Source organism: Rattus norvegicus, chromosome 18, assembly GCF_021556685.1.
Source record: "Rattus norvegicus strain SHRSP/BbbUtx chromosome 18, alternate assembly SHRSP_T2T, whole genome shotgun sequence".
NCBI classification, from domain to species: domain Eukaryota; kingdom Metazoa; phylum Chordata; class Mammalia; order Rodentia; family Muridae; genus Rattus; species Rattus norvegicus.
This window is the reverse complement of record NC_141551.1, coordinates 12444294-12470425: the sequence shown is the minus strand read 5'-3', so window position 1 is coordinate 12470425 and position 26132 is coordinate 12444294. Positions and strand designations below refer to the sequence as shown.

At 44.8% G+C, this 26132-nt stretch overlaps 1 protein-coding gene across 2 annotated transcripts; it reads right to left on the bottom strand.

Annotated features, from left to right (window-relative positions):
- Window positions 1-1245: 1245 nt before the first annotated feature.
- On the bottom strand, window positions 1246-23157 carry Rnf125 (ring finger protein 125). 2 transcript variants are annotated; one of them, XR_015642387.1, is made up of 6 exons: window positions 22817-23157; window positions 10931-11087; window positions 7187-7281; window positions 5776-5866; window positions 3538-4019; window positions 1246-2132 (listed from the first exon to the last, which is right to left on the bottom strand). XR_015642387.1 is itself a non-coding variant. In NM_001108424.1 (6 exons), exons 1-6 carry the CDS (start codon window positions 22978-22980, stop codon window positions 1784-1786), a joined length of 702 nt encoding a protein of 233 aa, NP_001101894.1. In that variant the 5' UTR covers window positions 22981-23149; the 3' UTR covers window positions 1516-1783. The 2 variants fall into 2 exon arrangements, 1 of the variants encoding a protein (NP_001101894.1); NM_001108424.1 differs by having other exon boundaries at window positions 1516-1870; window positions 3912-4019; window positions 22817-23149.
- Between the last annotated feature and the right edge of the window lie 2975 nt (window positions 23158-26132).

Genomic DNA, 26132 nt, shown 5'->3' with positions numbered 1-26132 from the left:
AGATAAAAGGGGGAGAGTAGAGCATATCAAAAAATGTTGGCACAATCCAACTGTTTTTGAAAAGAGGGAAATGCAGGCATGGTAACACATACGTGTATCCTTACACACAGGAGGCTGAAGCAAGAGGGTCTCTTGTTAGTCCATCCTGGACTACCGTGGCTACCAAGCCTGGCCATTTTTAACTTTACAACAAGCATACAGCTGTTTCCTGGCTCTCTCCTTGAAACAATAACCACCTTAATAGCAGTCACCGTCCTTAGAGCCTTTCTTCTGGAATGAAAAAAGGGGGCTGGTTGAGACAGGGTCTTGTGTAGCCTAGGCTGTCCTTCCACTGTAGCTGAGGAAGACCTTGAACAATAGATCTTACAGGCATGGGCATGAGCTACCACCCCCCAGCTTCCAACTGTGGTTTGAAATACTATTGCCTACAGAAAGAAACAAGGCTTCTTAGAGAGTGGCTGATCTCAGGTCCATAGAAGGAAACACATTCAACATTGAGGACCTTGCTGTAGTAGGAGACAGCAAGGAAAGTAATAGAGTTTAAGAAGATTGACCAGCCTTCAAGGGATGGCCAAAGAGAACTGAAGTTGAACTTTAATAAAGTGACATTTGTAACAGATGGAAGTCTACTCTCTGATGTCTAAATACGTGGGTTCATAATGCTTTTGTTTCTTTGGCTTTGAGACAGGGTCTTATACTATAGCCCAGGCAGGTCTGCAACTACCTGTGTAGTCCAGGCTGGCTTTGAACTGTAATCCTGCTCTGCCTCCTAGCCATACACACAAAACCATCCATGAGCAATGTTCCTTATAACACGTTAGGCTATACATCCTGTATCTGGCTTTTAGTGTGTGCTTTATTTTATACTTTTTAAGATGTTAAAATGAAAAACAAAGCTTGGATGTTCCCCTCAAAATCACCAATGTGGAAACTAATGTGAATACCCGTAGATGGGTCTTAGAAACCGTCTACACTACAAAATACTTCCAAGTAATAAGCTACAAGCATTTGAAAAATAGTCTATCAAATTTTTATATGTGCAAATATAGTGTGTCAATAGTTAAGTTCACCTATTTTTTTTCCTTTTTTAAGTTTTTAAATGTTTTAATTTTTTTTTCATGGTCTTATTAGCTAACCCATTAACTGTGGCTGGTCTTACACTCCTGACCTGTGTTCACCTCCTGAAGACTTGGATTACAGGCGTGCTTCACCAGGCCTGGCTAAGAATACACTTCAAACACAGAATTTGTTACGGTATTATGTACTGTAATTTGGTTAAATTGGATTTTGGGTGACTTCAAATTCTTTCCTCCTTTCTCATAAGACTATTCACGTTCTTTACTGGAGATGAGAGCATGAGAATTTGACTAAATTTCAGACTTCCTTTAATGTCCGTATTTTGTTCCTTTCTCAGTCTTCTTACATAGAACAGAGATTGGCTTTTCTCACTTAACCATGATGATGGCTGGGAATATGTAGGGTTATACACAGCACCACTGATGTACGCGTGAAGCTCCTCCATCACATAGCCAGCCTGTGCTGTGTCTCTTCCGTCTGCTAGTGGCTGACGGAGGCCGTTCCTTGTGGTTAAATGTCTAATAAACTCAAGAACGTAAAGGCAGATCCAAACCAGAATGAAAACAGTTTTTGAATGCAACGTAACAGAGACAAGCGAATAACACTGTAGTACATGCTTCTCCATCAAGCATTGGCAATTTCTCTCCAGTCCTTCAAGCAGCATCTTTAGTGGTAGGAGTGATTGGTCCCCATCCTATTCATAAAATTATGTGGTGTTTGACTGATTCACATATTCAAGAAGCGAGCGGTCTAACACTCTGCGAATAATGGCTTCCTCAATTATATCAAAATCCTATAATGCAGAAAAATGATTAGAAATAGTCAGTAGTGTTTCAGAACTGGGAGGAACAGCACAATGCAATGTTCATTGCTCAGGAAATAAATCCTCTGTTACATGGCCTATCCAACTTTTCCAGAAGCTTGTCATAGAACTTACTTTGAGGTTACTGTTTCCTGTTTGACTTCCATGGCCTTTCAACTGTTGTTATCAAGTCTTTTTTTTTCCCTTTAATATTTATTTATTTATTTTATGCATATGAGTGCACTGTAGCTGTCTTCAGACATACCAGAAGAGGGCATCAGATCTCATTACAGATGGTTGTGAGCCACCGTGTGGATGCTGGGAATTGAACTCAGGACTTCTAGATGAGCAGTCAGTGCTCTTAACTTCTGAGACATCTCTCCAGCCCTTGCTACAAGTCTTAATGAATGACTTATAGTGAACTAGACACCTGGGTTGGAAATATGTCTCAGTGGTTAAGACCACATAGTGCTCTTCCTGGGGACCCTAGCTCATTTCCTAGCCCCCAAATGTGATGGCTAAAAAACTCCATTTGTCCTAGGCATCCATGTTGGTACCTAATAGCTGTTTGTCTCTTACTTAAGTTCCTGACAACCCTGACTCCTTGACCCCCACCCAGAAATGTATGGCCGTGACCATCTGCTTGTTATGCTATGACCAGCTGCTGATTCTGGCTTCTGTAATCTGCCTATGCAGACATCAAGGTCACCTTGACCATATAATCTTGGCAGAGCAGAACAGCTCTTGTAGTTTACACCTTTAAAAGCTCTTTCTGCATCTGCTTCTGCGTGGTCAGGTTAGAGACTGTAGGCCTTGCTCGTAGCCTTAATAAATTTGCTTTAATTATAATCTGAATTATGTCTGTAGGTCTTTCCCCAGTGGTCATGAACTCCACAATAGCACATACCCACCAGGGAATCTGATGCCCACATTTGACTGCCTTGGGCACTCCCTCCCCACATACACATATACATGTAAATAAAAAGTACATTAAAACTTAAAGATTTAGAAAAATAAAAGAAAGAAATTCTGGTCAAGATGTTACCTATATTTCATGCATATCAGGAATAAAGTTACACATTCCTGCTAGTTTTCTAGTGACAGAGTTGAATAACTAGTATTTTCCTAGAATGGTCAAGACCCTAGGGTTGATCTCTAGCATTGGACAAAAAAATAAGGCTACCTCTAGGATTCAGAATGCTAACAGTGGGCTGGAGAAATGGTTCAGTGCTTAAGAACACTGGCTGGACTTCCAGAGTTCCCCAGTTCAATTCCCAGCAACCACATGGTGGCTCACAACCATTTGTAATGTAATCTGCTGCCCTCTTCTGGTGTGTCAGAAGATAGCAACAGTGTACTCATAAAAAGAATGCTAAGGGGCTGGAGAGATGGCTCAGCAGTTAAGAGCATCCGACTACTCTTCCAGAAGTCCTGAGTTCAATTCCCAGCAACCACATGGTGGCTCACAACCATCTGTAAAGAGATCCGATGTCCTCTTCTGGTGTGTCTGAAGACAGCTACAGTGTACTTATATATAATAAATGAATTAATCTTTAAAAAAAAGAATGCGAAGTTATATTTATTTTTCATTTATGGAGAGAAAATGTAAGTAAAATGTCCTTCTCGCTTCATTTTACTTTTTAAAGTGAAATGTAGACTTCATATCAGCTCTACTATAAATAAAACAAAAAATGGCCGCTCCGGCTCATTTTTTGTCTGTTGATATAGTAACTTATCATGAGGCCCTGGCTGGCCTGGAGCTCACTATGTAGACCAGGCTAACTCAGAGAGCTCACCTGCCTCTGCCTCACAAGTGCTGGGATCAAAAGTATGCACCATCGCAGCTGATTAAAGAAGACTGCTTCAACATTAGTAGTCAGTTTTACAAAGCACTTGACTGTCAGGACTTTCTCCTTAATGCCAGTACTTAACGCTCACTTTTTCTTGCATACTTTTACCCATGGGGATTATAAAGAGTAAGTTTAACGCAGACTGCACAGAAATATAATGTAAAGGGTAGATATATACTTACTATGAAATCGTCGTAAAACAAAGTGTGGCTGACTTGCAAATGTCTAATTAAACTGCCACTGAAGGTACTTGGGCTTTCATTGGGTTGTGAATGGCAAAGTGGGCAGAACTGGAAAGAAGGAAAGACAAGTAGTTCAATAACAAGTTTTAAATAATTATCAATGCTAGATTTTTAAAGAAGTCACCATTGAATATGAATCTTAACTATGAATCTGTTGGACACACATCAACATTGTTGGTTTAGTTTCATGGTGTGTGATGTGTGTGTGTTCATGTGTTTGTGTGTATATGTACAGGGTCATGTGTGCGCATGTCTGCGTGGAGGTCAGAGGTCAGAGGTAAATGCCCTCAGTTATTCTCACCCTGTGTTTTTAATTTATTTTTATTTTTCGTTTCCACTTCATATATTTAAGTTGTCATCCTTTTTTAAAGGACTTTATTTAAAATGATTTACTGACTTTTATTTTATGTGTGTGAGTGTTGGCCTGCATGTATAATATGTGTATCACATGTATGATGTGTGTGCCACATCCATGCCGGGTCCCATGGACCCTGGAAGAGAACATCAGGTATCCTGAAACCAGAGATAAAGATTGCTGCAGGATACCACATAGGTAGGTGCTGGGCCTGGAACTCTGGTCCTCTGTAAGAGCAGCAAGTGTTTCTAAACACTGACCCAGCTCTTCAGCCCCTCTTTCAATATATTTTTTGAGCCAGAGCTTCTCATTGAGGCTGAAGCTAAGCATTTAGTCTAGGTTAGCTGGCTGGTCAGCAAGTTCCAGCAATCTACCTTCTCTGTACTCCTTCCTAGTCCTGGGGCTACAGCAGGTTTTAGGGGAGCACTGGGGATCAGAACTCTGCTCTTCCTGCTAGTGTGCAGGCATTCTACTGACTAAGGTTTTTAGTGACTGAAAACCCAGCACTGTTTGGTTTTGTTTCTCACATAGCTAAAGCAAGCTTTCAATTCACTGTGGCTAAGGCTAGACTTAAACACCTGTCTACTACTATGCTTGGCTCAATAACAAAATTTATATTTTTAGCCAGGAAGATCTGAGTTCAAGACCAGTCTGGTCTACAAAGAAAGTTCGAGGTCAGCTAGCGCTACACAGTTAGCCCTCTCTTCATCTGAGTATCTTCCCCCACCCACCATCCCGCTCCTCTCTCTCTCTCTCTCTCTCTCTCTCTCTCTCTCTCTCTCTCTCTCTCTCTGGTTTTTCAAGACAGAGTTTCTTTGTGTAGCCCTCGCTGTCCTGGAACTCACTCTGTAGACCAGGCTGGCCTCAAACTCAAGAGATCCACCTCCCTTTGCCTCCCAAGTACTGGGATTAATGGCATGGGTCACCATTGCTTGGCTATCTTTTTCTTAACAATTAAAAAAATGTATAGGGTCTCACAGTTGTAGAACTACGAACCTGAAAAATCACCATGTAGTCCAGGCTAGTCCTAAACTCACAAGATTCCACATGCTTTTCCCTTCCAAAGGCCTGTAGCATCATGCCCAGCCACACAATATCAAAGAAAGTTTCTCGGAGCTGGTGAAAAGCTTAGAGGGACGCCAGTTGTGCCAAAAGTTCCCTCATCCCAACTTGTGAACTGTGTGTAATAAATACATGTAGTAATTTTAAAAACTGGAAAATAAGTAAGCAGACTTCCTGATGAACCGTTTCTCCGTGGGAGGAGCAGATACAGTTCCAATCCTGTAGCCCAGGCTGGCATGAACTCTCTGTGTAGCCCGGGTTTGCCTCAAACCTACAGCACCTGTCCTTCATCACCTCTCAAGTGCTGAGATCACAGGCATGAGCCACCTAAACTCCAACGCTGCCGACAGACAGACAGACAGACAGACGGTAGATCAGAATCATTACCACAGGCCTCCTTTCTGATCTGTGGTGGATAATACAATGATCCAGCAAGCAGTCTTCATCCAGTTCTCTCTGACAAAATGGACACACGCATCTGGAAATAGCACAGAATCACAATCACTTAAATAGTGGTCAGCTAGAACGGCTACCTAGTTAGAAATTTCAAAAAGAAAAGAGTTGTATAGACCACAGCTAGGTTAGTCCCCCTCCCCTTTTTTTTCCAGAGCTGAGGACTGAACCCAGGGCCTTGCGCTTGCTAGGCAAGTGCTCAAGTGCTCTACCACTAAGCTAAACCCCCAACCCCTAGTTCCTTTTTTTTTTTTTCCCCTAAGGATCAGGTTCTCACTACACAGACCAGGCTTGCCTTGGTCCTCCTGCTTCTATCTCCTAAGTGCCAGGATTATGGTTGTACACCACCACATGTAGCTTGCTTTTCTGTTTTAAGACAAGAGTCTTGCCATGTAGCTCAGGCTTTCCCCAAGCTCTCAGCAATCCCTCTGCCTCAGCCTCCCGGAATGCTGCGATTACAGGCACGTCATCACACTGGGATGAGGTTTTGTTTGGATCTCCTTGTGTTGTTCAAACTGTCCTCAAAGTTACTACACAGTCCTCCTGCTGGCTTGACTTCCTGCATACTGGTTATACTCATGCGCCACTGAGCTTAGTTTTACAATTCCTTGTTATGATTTTAATTAGCAAAAGAAATTAAAGTCAGTTCCCGTGTATTTTAAATTTTTCATAAACTCCATGAACTTGCAGTCAAAGCCATATTTTCTCAACTTATTTTTTAGCCTTTCTTCCTCCCCCCTGGTCAATCTAGCAGAAGCTGTACTCTGTTTACAGCAAAAAAAAAAAAAATACTCAATTTAAAATTCATGGCACCATCTGTAAAGCAAACCCTGGGATGACAGGTGCATTAGCAGGGCAATTTCAAGTAAAGTGAAAGGAACAGAGGAGTCTTTGGATTTCTAGGTTAAGATGCATGCATTTGAGGCTGGAGAGGCGGCTCAGTGGTTAAAAGCACTGGCTGCTCTTGCAGAGGACTCGGGTTCAGTCCCCAGTACCCACGTGGGGTTCAAAACTGTTCGTAACTCCACTCCCAGGGCAGTCAACAGTCTCTGACCTCTACAGGATCCTGCACCAGCATGGTGCCGACATATACTTGGGTACACACACACACACACACACACACACACACACACACACACACACACACACACATTAAAAAAAGAATAAAGGTAAGACTTGGGTACTGAAATCCCATTTTGAGTGGCTTTCCTCACAGGAGTACCTCACTCTGTAGCCCAGGATGGCCTCAAAGCCACAACTCTTGCCTCGGCCTCCCAAGTGCTGGCCTTAAATTCCTCATAGACACGCTGAATTTAGCATGGCGCTCTACTGTATTCAAACAAACCTTGCAGTGGTCTCTCCAAGCTCTTGCAGTGGGCCATATTTATCGATGTACTTCTCACACGTCCTAATGTGCGCCCTCATGTCACTGAGGCAGACCTACACAAAGCAAACTCAAGATAAAACTCCTGTTGGCCAGGGCCCTCACGTAACCTGGCTTCATGACTTTCAAATCGGGTTACACTGGGACAGTTAATGAATTGGATTTTTTTTTTCACAAAACACTCACAAAGTACAGGCCTTCTTATTAAAGAGAAATGCATGTACTTTGGTGGTGGCCCACACTGTTAATCCCAGCGTTTGAGAGGCAGAAGCAGACAGATCTCTAAGTTTGGGTCCAGCCAGGTCTACAGATGGAGTATCAGGACCGCCAGAGCCACCCAGAGAAACCCTGCCTTGAAAAACCGAAAGGTAATAATAATAGTAATATTAATAATAATATAATAATACATAATAAATGTGATAAATGCTGTGCTTATGACTGAGGGGGCTTGAGACCCCATATGAACAACAATGCCAACCAACCAGAGCTTCCAGGGACTAAGCCACTACCTAAAGACTATACATGGACTGACCCTGGACTCTGACTTCATAGGTAGCAATGAATATCCTAGTAAGATCACCAGTGGAAGGGGAAGCCCTGGGTCCTAAGACTGAACCCCCAGTGAACTAGATTGTTGGGGGGAGGGCGGCAATGGGGGGAGGGTGGGGAGGGGAACACCCATATAGAAGGGGAAGGGAAGGAGTTAGGGGGATGTTGGCATGGAAACCGGAAAAGGGAATAACAATTGAAATGTAAATAAGAAATACTCAATTTAATAAAGATGGAAAAAAAAGTTGTGCTTATAATCTCCTAACACTTCAGAAACGAAATATTGAGCTTCTAAATTGTTCCTTCTAAAAAGCATACTTTTTTTTTTAAAAAAAGAAAAAGCCAAAAGATGTTTAGTAACAAAGGATGTTTTGCATATTGCTATGCAAATAGGTTTTGTGGGAAAAAGACAAAAACTAGGTGAAAAGAAAGAGTAAGAATAAGGAAAGAAGAAAAACATTCCACAAGATGAAAAGAAATGGAGATGAGAATTGAATGTATTTTGCAAGTGTCCATCATAAACTAAAGGCTCACACATTAAGTGAAGTAGTAAATGCCATCGATGAGTGACATGAATAGTGTTGTATGAGTTCACGATGCACACCACATTTAATAGAGCCATCAAGGCTAACATAAGCCACTGCTCTTGTAATTCATCTTCTTCAGTGCAGGATGAGGAGCCGCGCCCACACTTGGAGGGCTCTGTTGATAGTGTAGTATACAGGCCGCTCAGAAATGCCGGTTAAGATCTGCTGGAGAGGGCTGGAGAGGTGGCTCAGTGGTTAAGAGCACTGACTGCTTTTCCAGAGGTCCTGAGTTCAATTCCCAGCAACCACAGGGTGGCTCACAACCATCTGTAATGGGATCTGACGCCCTCTTCTGGTGCGTCTGAAGACAGTGACAGTGTACTCACATATTTAAAAAAAAAAAAATCTGCTGGAGACAATGTCTCGCAGTGGCCAGTAGGTGGCAGCCTACGGCCAGCCCAGGCTGCCCAAACTTCTGTTCCAAGTTCAACTTCAAAAACTCTACCACGTGATGGAAATAGCCACACACATTTTGGTGTACACCTTTAACCCCCGCACTTGAAAGGCAGAGGCAAGCAATCTATACCAACTTGACCTACATAGTGAGTTCCAGGCCACATAGGCCTACTCTGGTGCACACATAATCCTCAGTACCTAGGATGCTGCAGCAGGGGGATCACAAGTTCCAGGCTAGACTAGGCTAAGACCCTGGGTTTTCTTTTTTAAGTGTACTCTTTGTTCAAGAAAAATGAGCTTTCCTTAGAAGGATCACCAATCTGGGGACTGTACATGGAGAGACTGACAGATTTACAATGTATACATACATACATTATGTAAGGTACTGTTGCAGAGATGATAGACAATGAAGTGCTTGCCTGTTCTAATGCTGCGGATAATTCCACAGAGGAACAGAGACGTGAGGGCAGGTAGCTAAGAAGTTCCTCTGAGAGGAACTCAGGATACTAAGGCCAGGCTGCAAGGAGGCTGCAAGGAGAGGAGAGCTGCTGCCCTGGACAGTGAAATATGACAAGCTTCAACTCGTTGCAGGAACAGGCAGCCTTCCAGGACAGAAGGGTAGCCTAGAAAGCAAGACACTGTCACAGCGTTCCTCAAACATTAATTACAATCCTGTGACAGATCAGATATGAGAAGAGAGTCTGACGGGGGACTTCATCCAGGGTCTGAGAGAACGCCGTTTTGGATAGACAACTACGGTAAGGTTGTCCATGTGTGGCCCCCTTCACACACAATAAATAATTAAAAGTAAATAAATAACTTGTGCCAAATCAGAAACAGGAAGAGAGAGAATTAGTGTTGGATATCAGGATGCTTGTCCCCAAAGATTATGTACAGATTCTGGTCAGGTGCCCATGATAGATTATTCCTACATGTATAAATATTTGTAAACGCACAAAGGCCTTAGTAGATAAGAGTTGGGTACAAAGTTACAGAAGATGCTCTATGCTCCTTGTGTGTCTTTGCCTCAAAGGCCATGGCGGTGGCTGACATAGGGAGAGAGGGAGGGGGTCCATTCAGCTCACTGGGAAAGACTGAAAGGAGCCTAACAGGAGAAAAGGACCCGGGCAAGAGGAGGTCCAGGTAACCAAATCTAATCAGTCACTTGGTGTGGCTGGGGGGAGGAGAGGGCTGAGAGCCATAATCTTCTTCCTGCTACCTCAGTCAGAAATAACTCCTTAAGGGCCAGGGGAAGGGGGACAATATCCAGTTGGTTTCCAGGCTCTGAGGCAAGGGGAGAGAGTAGGCACACTCTTTGACTGCTGGGGACTGACTTTTTGTTTGGGGTATTTGTTGTTCTGTGACAGTGTATTGTTACATAGCCCTGGCTGGTCTGGAACTTGCCATGTATCCTGGGCTAGCCTTGAACATGCAACAGATCCTCCAGCATGCTGAGATTAAAGGCAAGAGCTACTTACCACACACAGGTTTTTTTTTTTTAAAGATTTATTTATTCATTTATTATATATGAGTACACTGTAGCTGTCTTCAGATACACCAGAAGAGGGCATCGGATCTCTTTACAGAGATGGTTGTGAGCCACCATGTGGTTGCTGGGAATTGAACTCAGGACCTCTGGAAGAGCAGTCGGGTGCTCTTAACCACTGAGCCATCTCTCCAGCCCCCACACACAGGTTTTTGTACGTTTTCCTTTTTTAAAAAAATTCCACATTAAAAATGCTATTTTCCCAGCTCTGGATGGTGATAGGAAAATAAATGAATGAAGTAAGAGTTTGAAGTCTCAAAAAGGATGTTTAAAAAGCTGGTGGAGCTACAGAATAGGTTCATATCTAGCACAGAGAACTTAATGACTCTGTCTCAAAATCAAAAGAAAAATGAGGGCTGGGGCTCTGGTTCGGTGGTATAGCACCTAGCATGTAGGAAGCCCTGGGTTCAACCTCCAGTGCTGTATACACACAAATACTAAAGGCGCCGTCGTGGTGGGGCCTGCATGCAACCCCGACACTTCCAAGTCTGGATCTGGAGATAGCAAGTTTAAGTCCTCCCTGGGCTACAGAATGAGACCCTGTCCCCAAAGCTGGGGAGCTGGAGAGCTGGAGAAGGTGTAATTTCACTGGAAACCTTTGCTTGTAATCGTGGTTGTGTTACTCACCAGAGTTCCACACTCAGTACAGTTCTGGTATTCTGACTTCATCCTCTTGGCTATGTCAGTTGCGGGCACTCCCTCTGAAGGAAGGTACGCGCGGCAGTATGGGCATGTCCACTTATTATTGTTCTTTATACTGGTTGCAATGCAAGAGCGGCAGAACCTACTCAAAAGAAACAGAATACATCAGAGATACGGCTCAGCACCTGAGTTCATGCTGTTCTTCTAGAGGACAAGAATACCTCTATTCATACGGGCACATACACACATACATACATACACACATACACATAATTTAAAAATTAAAAAAAAATCATGGTAGTCCACCATTTTAATTCTAACACTCAAAAGCAAAGGCAGGTAGATCTGTGAGTTCAAAGCCAGCCTGGTTTATAACAGGTTCCAGCATAGCCAGGGCTGCACCACACAAGTCTTCTCAGAAAAGAAGGCCGAGGTATCTGGGCTTGGTTACAGCCCATCCAACCACTCCCAGGTAAAAAGACAGACTCTAAGTTCTACCTGTGGCCCTGTGTGGAGACCCAAAACGTTAATCAATCCAGTTGGGCCTGTCAATCACCTCAGACAGTCTGATTTCCTCAAGCCAGATAAAAAGATGGGTGGGATAATTGTCCCATCACTGTGGTGATAGACTTTTAATGTAGCTTCCCTCTCAGAAACCCCACCTGGGAGTAGCTGCTTAGGAAGTTGGCATTTCTCTGAATTACCCAGAAAAAATGTAATGTCTTCTCTTTCAAGCTCTCACTGATGTTCTGGGCCCTCTCTGTCTCTGCTTCTGCTGCGTGGCTGCTTGCCGAACATAGACCCTAACTCAAAAGGCGTGACTTTCTCCCCATGTCTAAATTCTTTTATGAGTGAGACTAAGAACCTGAAGGGGTTGTGTGTGTAGAGAGATGGCTCAGTGGTTAATAGCACTGGCCGTTCTTGCAGAAGACCCAGTTTCAATTCCCAGCACCTACATGGTAGTTCATAGCCACCACTAACTCCATTTCCTAGGATCTGATGTTTTAGGATCTCCACAGGGACTGGGCAAGCAGGTGGCAAACAGAGCTCATACAATAAAAATAAGTATATCTATCTAGTTGGGCAGTGGTGGCCTTTAATCCGAGCACTCAGGAGGGAGAGGCAGGTAGATGTCTGTGAGCTCGAGACCAGCCTGGTCTACAAAGTGAGTTCCAGGACAGCCAGGGCTACAAAGAGAAACCCTGGAGAGAGAGAGAGAGAGAGAGAGAGAGAGAGAGAGAGAGAGAGAGAGAGAGAGAGAGAGAGAAAGAATGAGAATGAATCTGAAAAGGGAGACTCAGTTTTCCCACTAACATCTTTACCCCCTGGGATCTACTGGGGATTACAGTAGTAAGCCTGGCTGAAGGTGTATTCTTGTTTTCTTTGTTTGCTTTTTAGAAAGGGTCTCATTGTGTACTCTTGGTTTGCCTGAAACATATAACATCGATGAGGACGGCTTCAAACTCACAGATATCTACCTGATTCTGCCTCCTAAGTGCTAGAATTAAACGGATGGGCCACCAAGTTGTGGTAGTTGGAATGTGCTTGGTCCATGGGAAGTGGCACTATTAGGAGGTGTGGCCTTATCAAAGGAAGTGCATTACTGTGGGGTGGGTTTTGAAGCTTCACTCATGCAGGAGGGTCAGTCTTCTCCTGTTGCCTTTGGAACAAGATGTAGAACTCTCAGCTCCTCCAGCCCCATGCCTGCCTGGATGCTGCCATGTTCCCACCGGGATGATAATGGACTGAACCTCAGAACCAGTAAGCCAGCCCCAATTAAATGTTATTCTTTTTAAGAGTTGCCTTGGTCATGGTGTTTCTTTACAGAAATAGAAACCCTAAGACACACGTAAAACCTTGAAAGTATATCCTTTTTAAGAGTATTTTTACGAATGGTTCAAACATTCAACTAAAAGAAAAAAAAATAACATTCCAAATACAATTATCAATGGCTACAACCTGAATTCTCTGCTTACACGACTTATGTCCTGGTAGATGACAGCTCACTCTATGGGAAGCTGGATATGAGACTGCAGAAGTACGAAGTCTAGTAAGACCTGAGGTTTTATGCTGGGCATGGTGGCACGACTCTAATCTTTACTTGGGAGGTGAAGGCAGGGAAATCAAGGTCACTCTGAGGTAAATAGCTAGATTCAGTCTAGTTTAGCCTCAAAAAGCAAACAAATAAATAAACAAAAGCCAATGGGGCATAGGAAGCAGAGGAGTGAGATAAAAACAGGGGGAGATTCTTTGTCAAATTAGAGGGGGAAAATTAAATCAGCACGGCAATATACCACTCTAATCCTAGTACTTGGGATTTCAGCCAACCTGGGCTACATATGAAAGTTTTAGGATAGCCTGAGCTACAATACAACCCCTTTCCTAACAGGAAAAAACAGTGGTAAGCATACAAAGGAACCTGGAGAAGAACTGGGAACACTCCTAATAGTAACAAAAACTACAACAGCTAGGAACTGCACTTAGCTGACATTCAGAAACGCCAGGAATCTCAGGGCATAATCTCAGCTGTGCTGAGAGAGAACGTAGACAGAGGACCAGCCTTAACTCAAGATCACACGAGTTCAGGGCCAGCCTGGGTACTGATCCAGAGCACCATGAAAAAAGACATTATTTTCAGTTGAACATGTGAACCACTTGCAATATGTGCTCTTCGAGAATATATACACTCTCAGCCCTTGAGACCTCTCTCAAATCATAAACCAGGCCCAAGGCTAAGAGTCCTAGCTAGGCATTCAGAATTAAGCAGGAGGTTTAACATTCCGAAGGTCACTGGAGGCCCTGCAGAGCCATCTCATATACTTTCAAGTTTATAATACATCTATTCAAGAGGGGTGGTGCCTTAAGCTGGGGGTGAGAGCACAAACCTGTAACCCTGACCCTTAGGAAGAGGATCAGAAGTCCGAAATGAGCCTCAACAAGTTCAAGACCAGCTAGAGGCGTATGAGATCCTGTCTCTAAAGTAGGTTAGGAGCATACTTCAGTTGTCCTGCCACACAAGCAGCCTTGGGTCTCATCCCCACCTCTGTGTAAACTAGACAAGGTGGCACATACCAGTCTCATATAATCTCAGAAGTCCAGAGACTGAAGGAGAAGGAGTTCAGGGTCATGTTAGTGAGTTACTGGCTGCCTGATCCCAAAGTTGATTCCAGAAAGCAGGTGGGGCTGATGGGGCTAGCCATCGGACAGACATTGACTACAAAGGACAGGAGGTGATTTGCCAGTGTACCGGAACTAACGATCTCGATCCGGACTGTGGTGTTGTTACAGTGTGAACAATGGCGGCAATTGATCAACCCACTCTGTACTACGTGAGTCAGAGTGTATCACCTCACTAACCCTGAGAAGCAAAACAAAAATAATTCTGTGATGGCAGGGAAATCCCAGTAACACTGTGACGAAGATCATGGGGCCACTTAGAACACAAGGTCCCTCCTCCACAACTCAAGCACAATAGGAGCTGCTCAGAACATGGTCAGAAAGTTGACAAAACAGCCAGTTTAGGAGAAATTGCCCAATAGAGACTTTTCTGGGAATTGCTGGAGTTCCCATGAGTAAATCACACTGTGGTGTCCTGGCTGTGGTGTCTTGAGGCTCGGCTGGTTTGTACGGAGTATTTGTATGCACTAAGTGTTTGAATGCTCATGGACAGTAATACACACAAAGCCTGGGTGCTGAGGTACATGCCTATAATCCCAGCATTTGAAAGGTGAAGGCTGGAGGGGCCATAGTTCAAGATCAACCCCAATGGTGTAAAAGGTTGACCAGCCTAAACTCTATTAGATCCTTTCTCAAAAGGTGTGATGTCTTTCTGCCACAAAGACAGAAAGTGGAGGGGAATTGGGGAATGGACACTAGGGAAAGGAGTTATTCAATTGTCTACCCTGACCCCACCCGGGGGGCTGTGAAGAGGGGAATCACAAAAAGAGGGATCAACACAAGAGAATATAGTTAAGACTAAAAGCTGATCATGGATGTAATGGGATACCATCTTGAAGAAGATCTCACTCCACCCCAGAGTGGTGGCATACTCCTTTAATCCCAGTACTCAGAGGCAGAGGCTGGGGGATCTCTGTGAACTGAGGACCAGGCTGGTCTGCCGGCCAGTCAAGACTACAGAGTGAGATCCTGTGTCAAATAGCAACAGTCTGGCTTCTTGTTTTCAAACCTCTGAATGCAGTCAGGGAAATACCAAGTGGTAAGAAGCCACCATGGGTTGTCCTCTGACCCCCACAGGAACGCTACAGCACACACACCCTTCCACATACACTGCACATAAAACACATAAATGTAATTTTTAAATTAAAAAAAAAAACCGCCACTACCATCAACAAAAAAAGCTTCTGAATACATTACCAGGGCTTTGGAATCAGATTTCACATAAACCCAACCTCCTGGCTTTGCTGGTCTGACTTTTCTTACTAGCCTGGTACCACTCCAGTGCCATCTCCCAGGATGCTTGGGGTAAAGTCCCTCTCTCTGGGGAGTGCGGTCCTTCCCTCCAGCACTGACCCCATCCCTCTTGTAGCACAGCAGGAGAAAACCAATAAGGAAATCCAGAATGACTCAACCAACTCGGAAACCAGCTGGAAACTTAATTACATCACTCCTATTTGTTATTTTATGAACCCCCATTTATTTCCCTAAAGTAATTAGCCAAAATCCCCTGTAACGAAGAGGCCGGCAGAGTGCTGGAAGGAAACAGGAAAACACAGTCAAGGACACTGGACAGACTTATGTCCCCAGTCTCAGAGCAAAACTAAACTCTAAATGAATTCAAACAGGAAAGGGAAGCCCTGGGGACTCTCTAGGGTTGAGGAGAGCATTCTGGAGGGGTAGTTCTGAGGGGAGGGATCTGGAAGACACAATTGGCAGCAGGTGGCAGGCCTGACCTTTTAACTGAGGCACTCAACATAAAACTTCACTGTGGGTGAGCTGGCTAGGCTTAATAGCTCACATCTACAATCCCACCAGTTGGGCAGCTGAGGCAGGAGGATTGCTTTAGATTGAAGGCTGGTCAGGGCTATATAGTGTCTTCCAGGTCAGCCTGGGTTAGAGTGAGAACCTGCCTAGACAGAGTTAAACAAAACAAACAAACATACAAACTGACAAGGTAAGCATCAAAATGGAAACAGAGTAAGGGGAGCTGTTATCCAAGGACAAAAGTCATAGTGAATATTCCTCAATAAAGCAACACACGCACACAAACCAACTCCCTGGTTGTAACCAACAATGGATCAGACTGGTCTGGCCCAAGTATAGCTGAGTGGTTCAGTGTATATAGTGCTATAGTGCTTGCCTAGTGAGAGCGAGATAATGAGGTCTGTCCCCAGCACAGCAAAAAAACAAAAACAAAAATGAAACAATAATTGTATCATAAAGCCTATCATATGTAGTATGGGACATACAGATGCACGCACGCACGCGCGCACACACACACACACACACACACACACAAGCTAAGCTACAAAAGGGCAGAAGAGGTTGGGTGACTGATGCTATGGAAGGACACGAATTGCACAAACTATGGTTTGCTTTGGAGTCACTTCAACTGATAGCCAACACTGAATTGCCAAATCTTCAAGGCCTGGTCACATGTTGCTTTTAAAAAGAGTTCACCTACTAGAACAATGGACACAAGAATTTCCCAATTGGAGCATAAAAGGTAAGAACACACCACATTCTAACACACTCGCCAAGTACGTGGGGTGTTCTTCCGGGGCATGGAAGGTTTGTGGCTATTCATCGGATCTATCCTAAAGTCATTATAGAAAAACCATGGGAGCTGGGGACCTGGCTCAGCTGGCAGAGTGCTTGCACAGCACGCACAAAGCCCTGGGCTCAGTCTCCAGAACTCTCGCTGTTCCTCTCCCTCCCCCCTCCCTCTCTCTGTTGTTATGAGCACTTCCTGCTCCTCTACAGGACCTGACTCTGTGCTTTAGCTGGTGGCACATGAAAGGACCCGCTCTTAAGAGCCACACTTCGCACAGGTTTTACAGCTTCTGCTAGATTTCTAAGGGGTTTTCATCCACCTTCCTTAACGTGACTGAGAAATGCCCTCACCAGCGTTGCCTTCTGGGAAAAGTGTACACATCGATGATGACGCTAAGGAGTTGTCCCCACTGAGTTCAAGGGAGATACAGCTCTTCCTATCTTACACCCAACTCCAGTTCTCCGCTCTCTTAGGCCCCCACTCCAGGCTCCTCTGGAACGGTGGCCCTCACCCTTACTAATGCTGCCATCCTTTAATACAGTTCTTCACCTCGTGGTAACCCCCCCAACCATAAAATTATTTTAGTTGCTACTTCAGAACTGTAACTTTGCTACAGGTATGAATCGTGATGTAAATATTTGCATTTTCTGGTGGTTTTAGGTGACCCCTGTGAGAGGGTCACTCAACCCCCAAAGGGGTTGGGGACCCACAGGTTGACAAATGTTGCACTAGACCTTTGTGTGATAACTCTCAGCTTTCATCTACTTCCTCCTAAATGTATCCTCCAGGATCTCCGAGATATTTGTATTTGCTTGTTTCTTTTTGGTATTCTGTTGTTTGGGAGACAGCGTCTCTTTAGGCAGCCATAGCCAGTTGATACTTGATATCCAGGCTGGCTTTAAACTTGTGGCAGTCTCCAGGATTCTACAGGTCGAATGCTCACAAGCCTGCCTCACCGGAATCAGCGATCAGCAGCTGCTTTTTACATTCTTTTTACCGGTTTGCTGGATGTTCAGCAGGGCTCTGACGGCTACTCTTGACCACATGTGGAACTAACTAAAACCCGAAAAGGCAAGGACACGCCTGTGAGGGATTATTTTACTTAATTTGAAGTAGGTAGATCCACTTCTAATCTAGAACCTTGAGATAGGAAGACACAACTTTAATCTGGGCCACACCTTCTGATGGAAGTCTGTATGAGCCCATGGAAGAAACTTAACTCTTTTCCTGCTTGCCCTTACCTTGCTAGCATCTCCAGTCTTTCACTGGCATTGGAGGCTTCTTGGGGATTTCAAGATAGGCTAAACGTTACCTGAGACAGACAGCCTTGTGCACTGACTAACTACTAGATTCGTGGACTTTCTTTTTTTTTTTTTTTTAAAAGATGTATTTATTTATTATATATAACTACACTGTTGCTGTCTTCAGACACACCAGAAGAGGGCATCAGATCTCATTACAGATGGTTGTGAACCACCATGTGGTTGCTGGGATTTGAACTCAGGACCTCTGGAAGAGCAGTCAGTACTCTTAACCACTGAGCCATCTCTCCAGCCCGATTCGTGGACTTTCTGATCACAGCCAGCCATTGTTCATTGTTGGATTAGTAGTACTGCAGCTGTAAATCAATCTAATAAATTATATATATATATATAGTCTTATTTCTGGGAGCATGGGGCTGGAAGGAAAAACTGGATCACAACTTTTACACCAAAGCCTCTGTGCTCACTAGTGAGAACTCTGTCACTGCATTAGAACTGTGGTGGTTTGAAGAAGATGTCCCCCCTAGTTCTGGGCATTTGAATATTTGGTCCCCAGCTGATTGCAGTGTTTCCAAAGGCTTAGGAGTTGTGGCTTTGTTGGAGGAAGTGTATCACCTGAGGCAGACTGAGAATTGAAAGACTGGCCATTTTGAGTGCCTACCACCTGCTTCCTGCTCCGTGTTATGAGATCTAAGAGGACTCAGCTTCCAGCTCCTTGGCTCCTCTCTGCTGTCATGGAAACCACATGCCCAACAAATTCTTATTAAGTGGCTTTGGTCATGGTGTTTTATCATAGCAAAGTAAAGTAGCTAATATTTATCGCCAACCCCCCTCAGCAGGTGTGTCTATATCACTCACAGAAGAGTTTTTTTTTTTTAAAGACTCAAACATGACAGAAGAGTTTTTTATTTGGCACTGGACACTGAACCTTGCACACATTAGGCAAGTGCTTTACCAGCGAAAAACATCCCCAGACATGACTGTTCTCTTCAACAGTAAATTAGGTTCTTTTTTTAGTTCAGTTCACAGTTTCCATTCACTCTTTCCCCAGTTCTCTGACAATATTAAAGCAGATGTAGGAAGTCCTTTTGTTCTAATACAACTTTTACAACTATATTTTGTGATATGAATAATCAAATCAAAATATAAAATGCTGGACACACATCCAAGCACTTGGGAGGCAGGTGGATCTATGTGAGTTCACTTAGAGTCTTGTCTGTATGTCTACACAGTGAGTTCCAGGCTGGAATACAGAATAAGTCAGTCTCTCTCTCTCTCTCTCTCTCTCTCTCTCTCTCTCTCTCTCTCTCTCCCTTCCTCTCTCCCTCCCTCCCTCTCTTACAACACAGACACACACACATAGACACACACACACACACACACACACACACACACACGGAGCGGGGAAGGGGGAAGAGAGAGACAGAGATAGACAGGACAGACAGACCACAAAGTAGAAGGAGAGACAGAAGCCTGAACATCAGTAGTTCTTGTTCATGACGTGAGTTTAATGCCAGCTTGAGGTACATGTGAGCCTGTCTCGAGATGATTTAAAGCACTACAACCACACCTGACTACTAGAGCAAAACCTCTAGTAGGAGAGCAAATTCCTAAAAGCTATCCTCTTGCCTCTATCCCTGTAGCCTGGGAAGCATGTATCAGTGTAATTGTATATGCTTGGCTCAGGGAGTAGTACTATTAAGAGGTGTAGCCTTGTTAGAGGAAGTGTGTCACTGTGTATATGGGCTTTAAGACCCTTGTCCTAACTGCCTGGAAGTAATATTCAGATGACGATGTAGAACTCTCAGCTCCTCCTGCACCATGCCTGCCTGGATGCTGCCATATTCCCACCTGGATGATAATGGACTGAACCTCTGAACCTGTAAGCCAGCCCCAATGAAATGTTGTCTTTGTAAGAGTTGCCTTGGTCATGGTGTCTGTTCACAGCAGTAAAACCCTAATCATCTTACTCAAATAAATAAATTAATTGGGAACCCAGAAGTTCCATTAAACAAACAAACAAGCAAAAAACAGGAATCAGAGCAGTGGTCACACAAAATTTTAATCCTAATACTCAGGAGGCAGAGGAGAGCAGATATCTGAGTTTGAGGCAAGTCTGATGTACAAAGCAGGTTCCAGGACAGCCAAGGCTACACAGAGAAACCCTGTCTCAAAAACAAACAAACAGGTCTGGAGTATAGTTCATTTGGTAGAGTGCTTGCCCAGCCTGCCTTTCCGGCAAAGGCCCTGAAGTTGATACTTAGGCATTACATGCAAACCACTCCAGTAATCTAGACTAGGGAGGCAGGAGAAATAGTGCTTGTTGGTAAGGATGGCATATGCCTTTAATCCCAGCATTTAGGAGGCAGAGGCAGGAAGATCTCGGAATTCAAGGCCAGCTTGCTCTACGAAGTCTGACCCATTTCTCACAAAAAAGCAAACAGAAAAATGAAAGAAATGTAACGACTGAAAGTGAACGGTCATCCTTGACTGGAGAGTGAGTTCAAGGTCATCTGGGATACATGGGACTCTGTCAAGGCAAAGGTGATGACTAAGCCTGTATGTGAGTAGCACTGGAGATCTAGTCCGGGGCTGGCCTTGTGCTAAGCCAGTGCTCTACCACTATGCTCTACTATATTTCCAGCTCTCCGCCTTCCTTACAGGCTTCTGTGGGTCTCACACGCTCCTAACAGCTCACACCTCACCCATTTTAAAGGCAGAGACCGAGAATGAGAGAGTCAACCACTTGGACACAAGGCTGAATCCCAAACCCAGTTTGCAGTCACGTGTTTGCACACTGTGTCACACTTCCTGTAAAGGTTCACCCACACATTCATCCAGAGAATTGTTGTCATTTATTTGTTTGTAAACTAAAATCAACAAAAACAATCCAGTTTAAAAAAAAAATCTAACCTCAGCCACGGGATAATAAAGTCAGAGGGTTTCACTTGCCATTTTCTCACTTTCCAGCTTAAGCTTGGCAGAAAATGGTTCATTTAGAATGTACAGTTGCTGTTAACAACAGTCTCCAGTACAAATGGACTCTGGTCAACATTTAAAAAGTGGAAGGGGCCCAAGTTGGCTAAAAGGAAGAACATGGAAATTCTGCCCACAGCCAGAACAATGGGCATAGATTTGTCAAAACAAAGAACAGTTAAGGGAGGGAAGGCGGTTTGTTCAGCCCTTGCGATGATATTTTATGACTATTTTTCCAGTGGCCAGTTTCCTATTCACTATTAACAAAGAAAAAAGATTAAACAGAAAGAAATGTAACATTTCGCAAGTTTATATTCTCCTTTGGTAGAAACAAATAAATTAAAGTGTTCACAGTCCAACCCCTGAAAACAGTCTGGAGTCACGTGACTACAGTGGCAGAGTGGCCCCTGCAGAACAGTGGAAGGGATTTTCAAAACTTACTGTTCGTCTTTGGTTCGACTGTAAGGCTATGCAGGGAATTGAGGCTAGACTATTTACTTTACCCGAGACTCAAACTCGCCCCCAAGCCTCCCAAAAGAAAACAGAGGTTTTTAAAAATGTAATTCTCTTCAGGCCTTTGTTCTGACCTAATTGATATATTTCATAACATTACACAGCAGCTCTCACCCTGTCAACCTGGCCTTTGGATGGTCTGTCAAAGAGCTATGTTGAGACATCTAGGAAACGCCACCGCTAACTGGAAAAGACGTTTAAAAGCTGAAGAAAACAGGTCCTGAGAATAACCACAAAGTAGCGCCCAGAGCACTCTTGATTTAAACACCGTGTGGGCGGCACATTCTCCTCCGTGGCTCCCTGTGGGTACCAGGGCTTCCTGGATCTCCTTGTTTGTCAAGCCTTCCTCAATTGCTGTTAAAAACATGGTCGCGCATGTGCGTTTTACATATACGGGGTTTTGTTTTGTTTTGTTGGTAAGCCAAAAGTTGACAGCAGCAAATGTGCTTTTGTTCTTGTGCTTATCCGATTGGCGTTAGTTTCATCGGAGATGACGGAGGAGTAGGCTTTGCTACTGATCTATGCATGCGTGCAAGCACATAACTTACACCCATGTGACCAAAAAACAAACAAACAAACAAACAAACAAAAAACAACCCTGCCGGAATAAACGGCTCTCTGCTAATTCAAACACCCCCTAAGAACACACCCTAAACGCACAGGCCTGAGGCTTCTTTTTTAAAAAGCCCTCTTAGAAAACTACTGCTTGCTTTGTAACTGCACTGGGTTTTCACTACATGGCACGAGATTTTGAAGAAAACAGTCTATACTTTCGGTTTGGGGAGGGGCCGTGCCAACCGCAGGTAGCACACAACCTCTGGTCACTTTGCAGCAGAGTTTTAAACGGGTGAATTAGTGGCGTGAAGCAAACATCCGAGCTCCAAGCCCCACCCTATCCATGGGTCACGTTAACGACCTCAGAAAGCCTTTGGCATGCTCTAGTTGGTCTGGACGATTTTCAAGGGGTCGAGGTCTGTGCGTGTATGGAAAGGGACGCGTGTGGGAATTAAAAAGAGTTTGCACAGGTCTTCTACAGCACAAGAGATCACCTCTGGAGGTTTTGGAACACAGCACCAAAAATCAAATCAAAACAAAACCCACCCAGGTTCTCAGGAGGGTGGGCTCAGTCAAAATCAGCGGGACCTGTGTGCAAGTCGGAGGTCCCTGTCCTACCACCCCACGATAACCGGGCTCTCACAATCCCGTGTAAGCGCCCCCAACCACATACACACACAAACACATACCCCGGGTGTCTTCCCGGACCTGTCCAGGTGGACGTAGCTCTGCTTCGGTTTCCCCAATGCTCGAAGCTTCTATTCCCACCCACCTTGTGCCCTCCGCTTCCCTAGCATCCCTCCGCGCTGGGTGGGCGCGCCACTCGACACTCACACGTGGCCACAGCGGGTCCGGACCGGCTGGTGTAGCACCTCCAGGCACACGGAGCAGTCGAAGGAGGTGATGGGCAGCTCCGGGTCCCCGCTACGCTCCAGAGTCCGCCGGGCGGAGGAGGTTGGAGCGGACTTGGAGCTGTCGCTGCTCAGCAGGGAGCCCATCGCTGCGCTGTAGCTCAGCAAGCTGCCGGGAGCTCCGAGCGGGCTGCTGGTGGTTCTGTTGTCCCGCCCGGGAGGAAGGAAGTCCCGGCCCAGCCCGGATCGCCGCCTCCTGGATCGGCCAGCCGCGGCGCGGGGCCTCTCGGTGGAGCGCAGGCGGAGCGCGCGGCCGCCGCTTACAAACGCTCTTCCGCGAGCGACCGAGCACTGCAGAAGCTCGAGGTCCCCGGAGGGTGAAACCTGAACCCTCCACCCGGAGTCCGCACTCCGAGTTCCGCAAGAGTTCCGATAAGTGCAGTTTGAGAACACCCACTGGAGACAGGATGACTCTATCTGGCCTCCAAGTTGGAATCTTAATAAGCCTCAGAGCCGACCTATGACCATTTAGGTGATTGACTCAATACTTTCAATAAGCGAGAGCTAGCCCGGGACAACGGAAAGTTTTCTGATCCTGATGTGAAGCTTAATCCAGAGCCCCACTTGGTGGCGTACAAATACAATGCCAGCACCTGGGCTGCATTTGAACAAGACTGGGTTTCAAAATTAGATAGATAAGCCAGGAGTCGTGGTTTATGCCTCAAGTGTCAGCATTTAGGAGGTTGAGGAAGGAGGAGTACCGAAAGTTTCAAGACAGCCTGCGCCACAGTTCCAGGACATTCAGGGCTAGGGAATGGTACCATCTCAAGAAAACAGCACACTTTTAGATGTAGTTCAGTAGTGGTATGCATGCCTAGCCTGTATGAGGCCTGGGTTTGTTCCCTAGTGCCTTAGTAATGAAAAGGTAAAGAATAAAATAAAATCCGTACGGCTTGTGGTGGGGCATGTCCTTAATCACTACACTTGGGAGGTAGGGATAGGAGGAGAAACAGGCTGAGAGAGTTATAGATATAACGCAGTTGTATGGTCAGATGCACAAATACACTATGAACTGTATATAACACCGCAAAATATGTAATTCGTAAAAATCCCCTGAACAGCTGGGCCGTGGTGCACGACTTTAATCCCAGCACTTGGGTAGCAGATGTAGGCGGATCCTTGAGTTCAAGGCCAGCCAGGTCTACAGAGCGAGTTCTAGGACAACCAGGACTACAGGCAGAAACACGGTCTCAAAAACTAACAATCCCTGAACCTCACTTAACTTCTCCAGTCTTTGCCCTTTTTGTGTTTTGACACTTTTAATTTCTTTTTCTCTTTTATGACAGGGTCTCTGGGTGTCGTTTTGACTGTCCTGAAACTTGCATTGTAGACCAGACTGACCTCAGACCCAAAGATCTGCTCTGCTGAGATTGAAAGCGTGCACCACCACCATGTGCAGCTGATGCTTTTAATTTAATTACTTTAAATTTAAAATTTAATATGTAAATTTTAATTTACATATTGTTTAATTTTATGATGCTGGGCCTCGTTTGTTAGGCAAGCACTCTATCACTAAGTTGTAATTCAGGTCCTTTTCTGCTTAGTTTTTATTTTTGCTTCTTGGTATTGTTTTTGAAAACAGGTCTCATGATGTTGCCCTGGCTGTCCTGGAGCTCCACATGTGGACCAGACTGGCCTTGAATCCCCAGAGATTTACCTGTCTCTCCCTCTTGAATACTGGGATTAGAGGCAAGCAGCACTACGAGGAGCCTAGCCATAGGCTAGTGAACAGGTTTACAGTACCATGTATTCTCTTCTTTTGACCAGGCCTCAGCTCAAATCAGAAATCGCTTGACCGCCCCAGTGCCACCATGCCAGTTTTACACCAGTGATTCACTTTTTGTCTGAAGGGTGTAGTGACTAGTGAAGCTCTTGTTCCTGGCCTGTCACCAGGTGGGATTGAACACATGCTCTGCCTCTGACTTATTCATTCTGCAGGCATTTAACCGGGGAGCCTCCTTTGTGTCAAATACAACAGTAGACATTAGGGACAAGATAAGGAGTGTTCTAGCTAGTATTGACTGTAAGCTTGACCCAGGCTAGAATCACCCAAAGGAAGCAACTGAGCAGTTGTCTTTAGCAGGGTGATCTCTGGGCTCGTGCATGAGAAATTGTCTTGGTTGCTCATTGGTGTAGGAGAACACAGCCCACTAGTGGCAATACCTTTCTCCAGGCAGGTGGTCCCGAGCTATATAAGAGAGCTCTGGGTTAAATGTTTTATCACAGTAACAGGAAGGGAACCAGGATAACGACAGCTGCTGGTTTTGTCCACTGGGCAGCTTCACCTTCAGTGTCCTTGGGTTAATTCTTTTCTTCACCTCGGAATTTAAGAGGCTATTTTGCTTGATCGCTGTGGATGATGAGGTTAGAGGCAATGCAGTGTATGTCTGTGTATGCTTCTAGGACATACAGTGGCTTTGGAGGCTGCCACTCACTGTCCACTTTTTAACCTCATGGCCCACCCTCCCTTTTCACGCAGTCACAACTTCCCTGGCACCTCCCTCACAGCTGACACACTCCCCTCCATCTCCTGCCTTACAGCCTACAGCATCTTACCAACACTTCCTTTTCCTTACACAACTACTCAGTCAGTCCTGTGGTCTACGCCCACTTTATACTTCTTTCCTGTCCTCGAGACTCTCATGTCTGATAAGCGGTTTAAGAAAATAATACCTTTAGAACCCAGTGTATCATCTGTGATCAAAATCCGTGAAAAAGAATGAGGGTGCTAACTTAGCCCAGAGCATGTAATGAAGGGGAGAATAAGAAAGAACAATTCTAGAGATGGGACTCAGTTAGTAGAGTGCTTTCCCAGCATGCGTGAAACTCTGGGTTTCATCTCTAGCAGAGCAGAACCTGAGTGTGGCAATGCACGACTGTAACCTCAGCTCTGGGGAGGTAGAGGGCCAAGACTTAGAAGTTCAAGGTCTCCTTCAGCTGTGTAGCAAGTTTAAGGTCAGTCTGGGTTACATAAGACCTTAATTTAAAAAATTAAAAATCCCAGGGGCTGGGGATTTAGCTCAGTGGTAGAGCGCTTACCTAGGAAGCGCAAGGCCCTGGGTTCGGTCCCCAGCTCCGAAAAAAAGAACAACAAAAAAAAAAAAAATTAAAAATCCCAGCACTTGGATTAAAGGCAGAGGCAGGTGGATCTCCGTGAATTTGAGGCCAGCTTTGTCTACATATCAAGTTCCAGAACAACCAGGGCTACATAGAGAGACTCTGCCTCAAAAATGAAAATA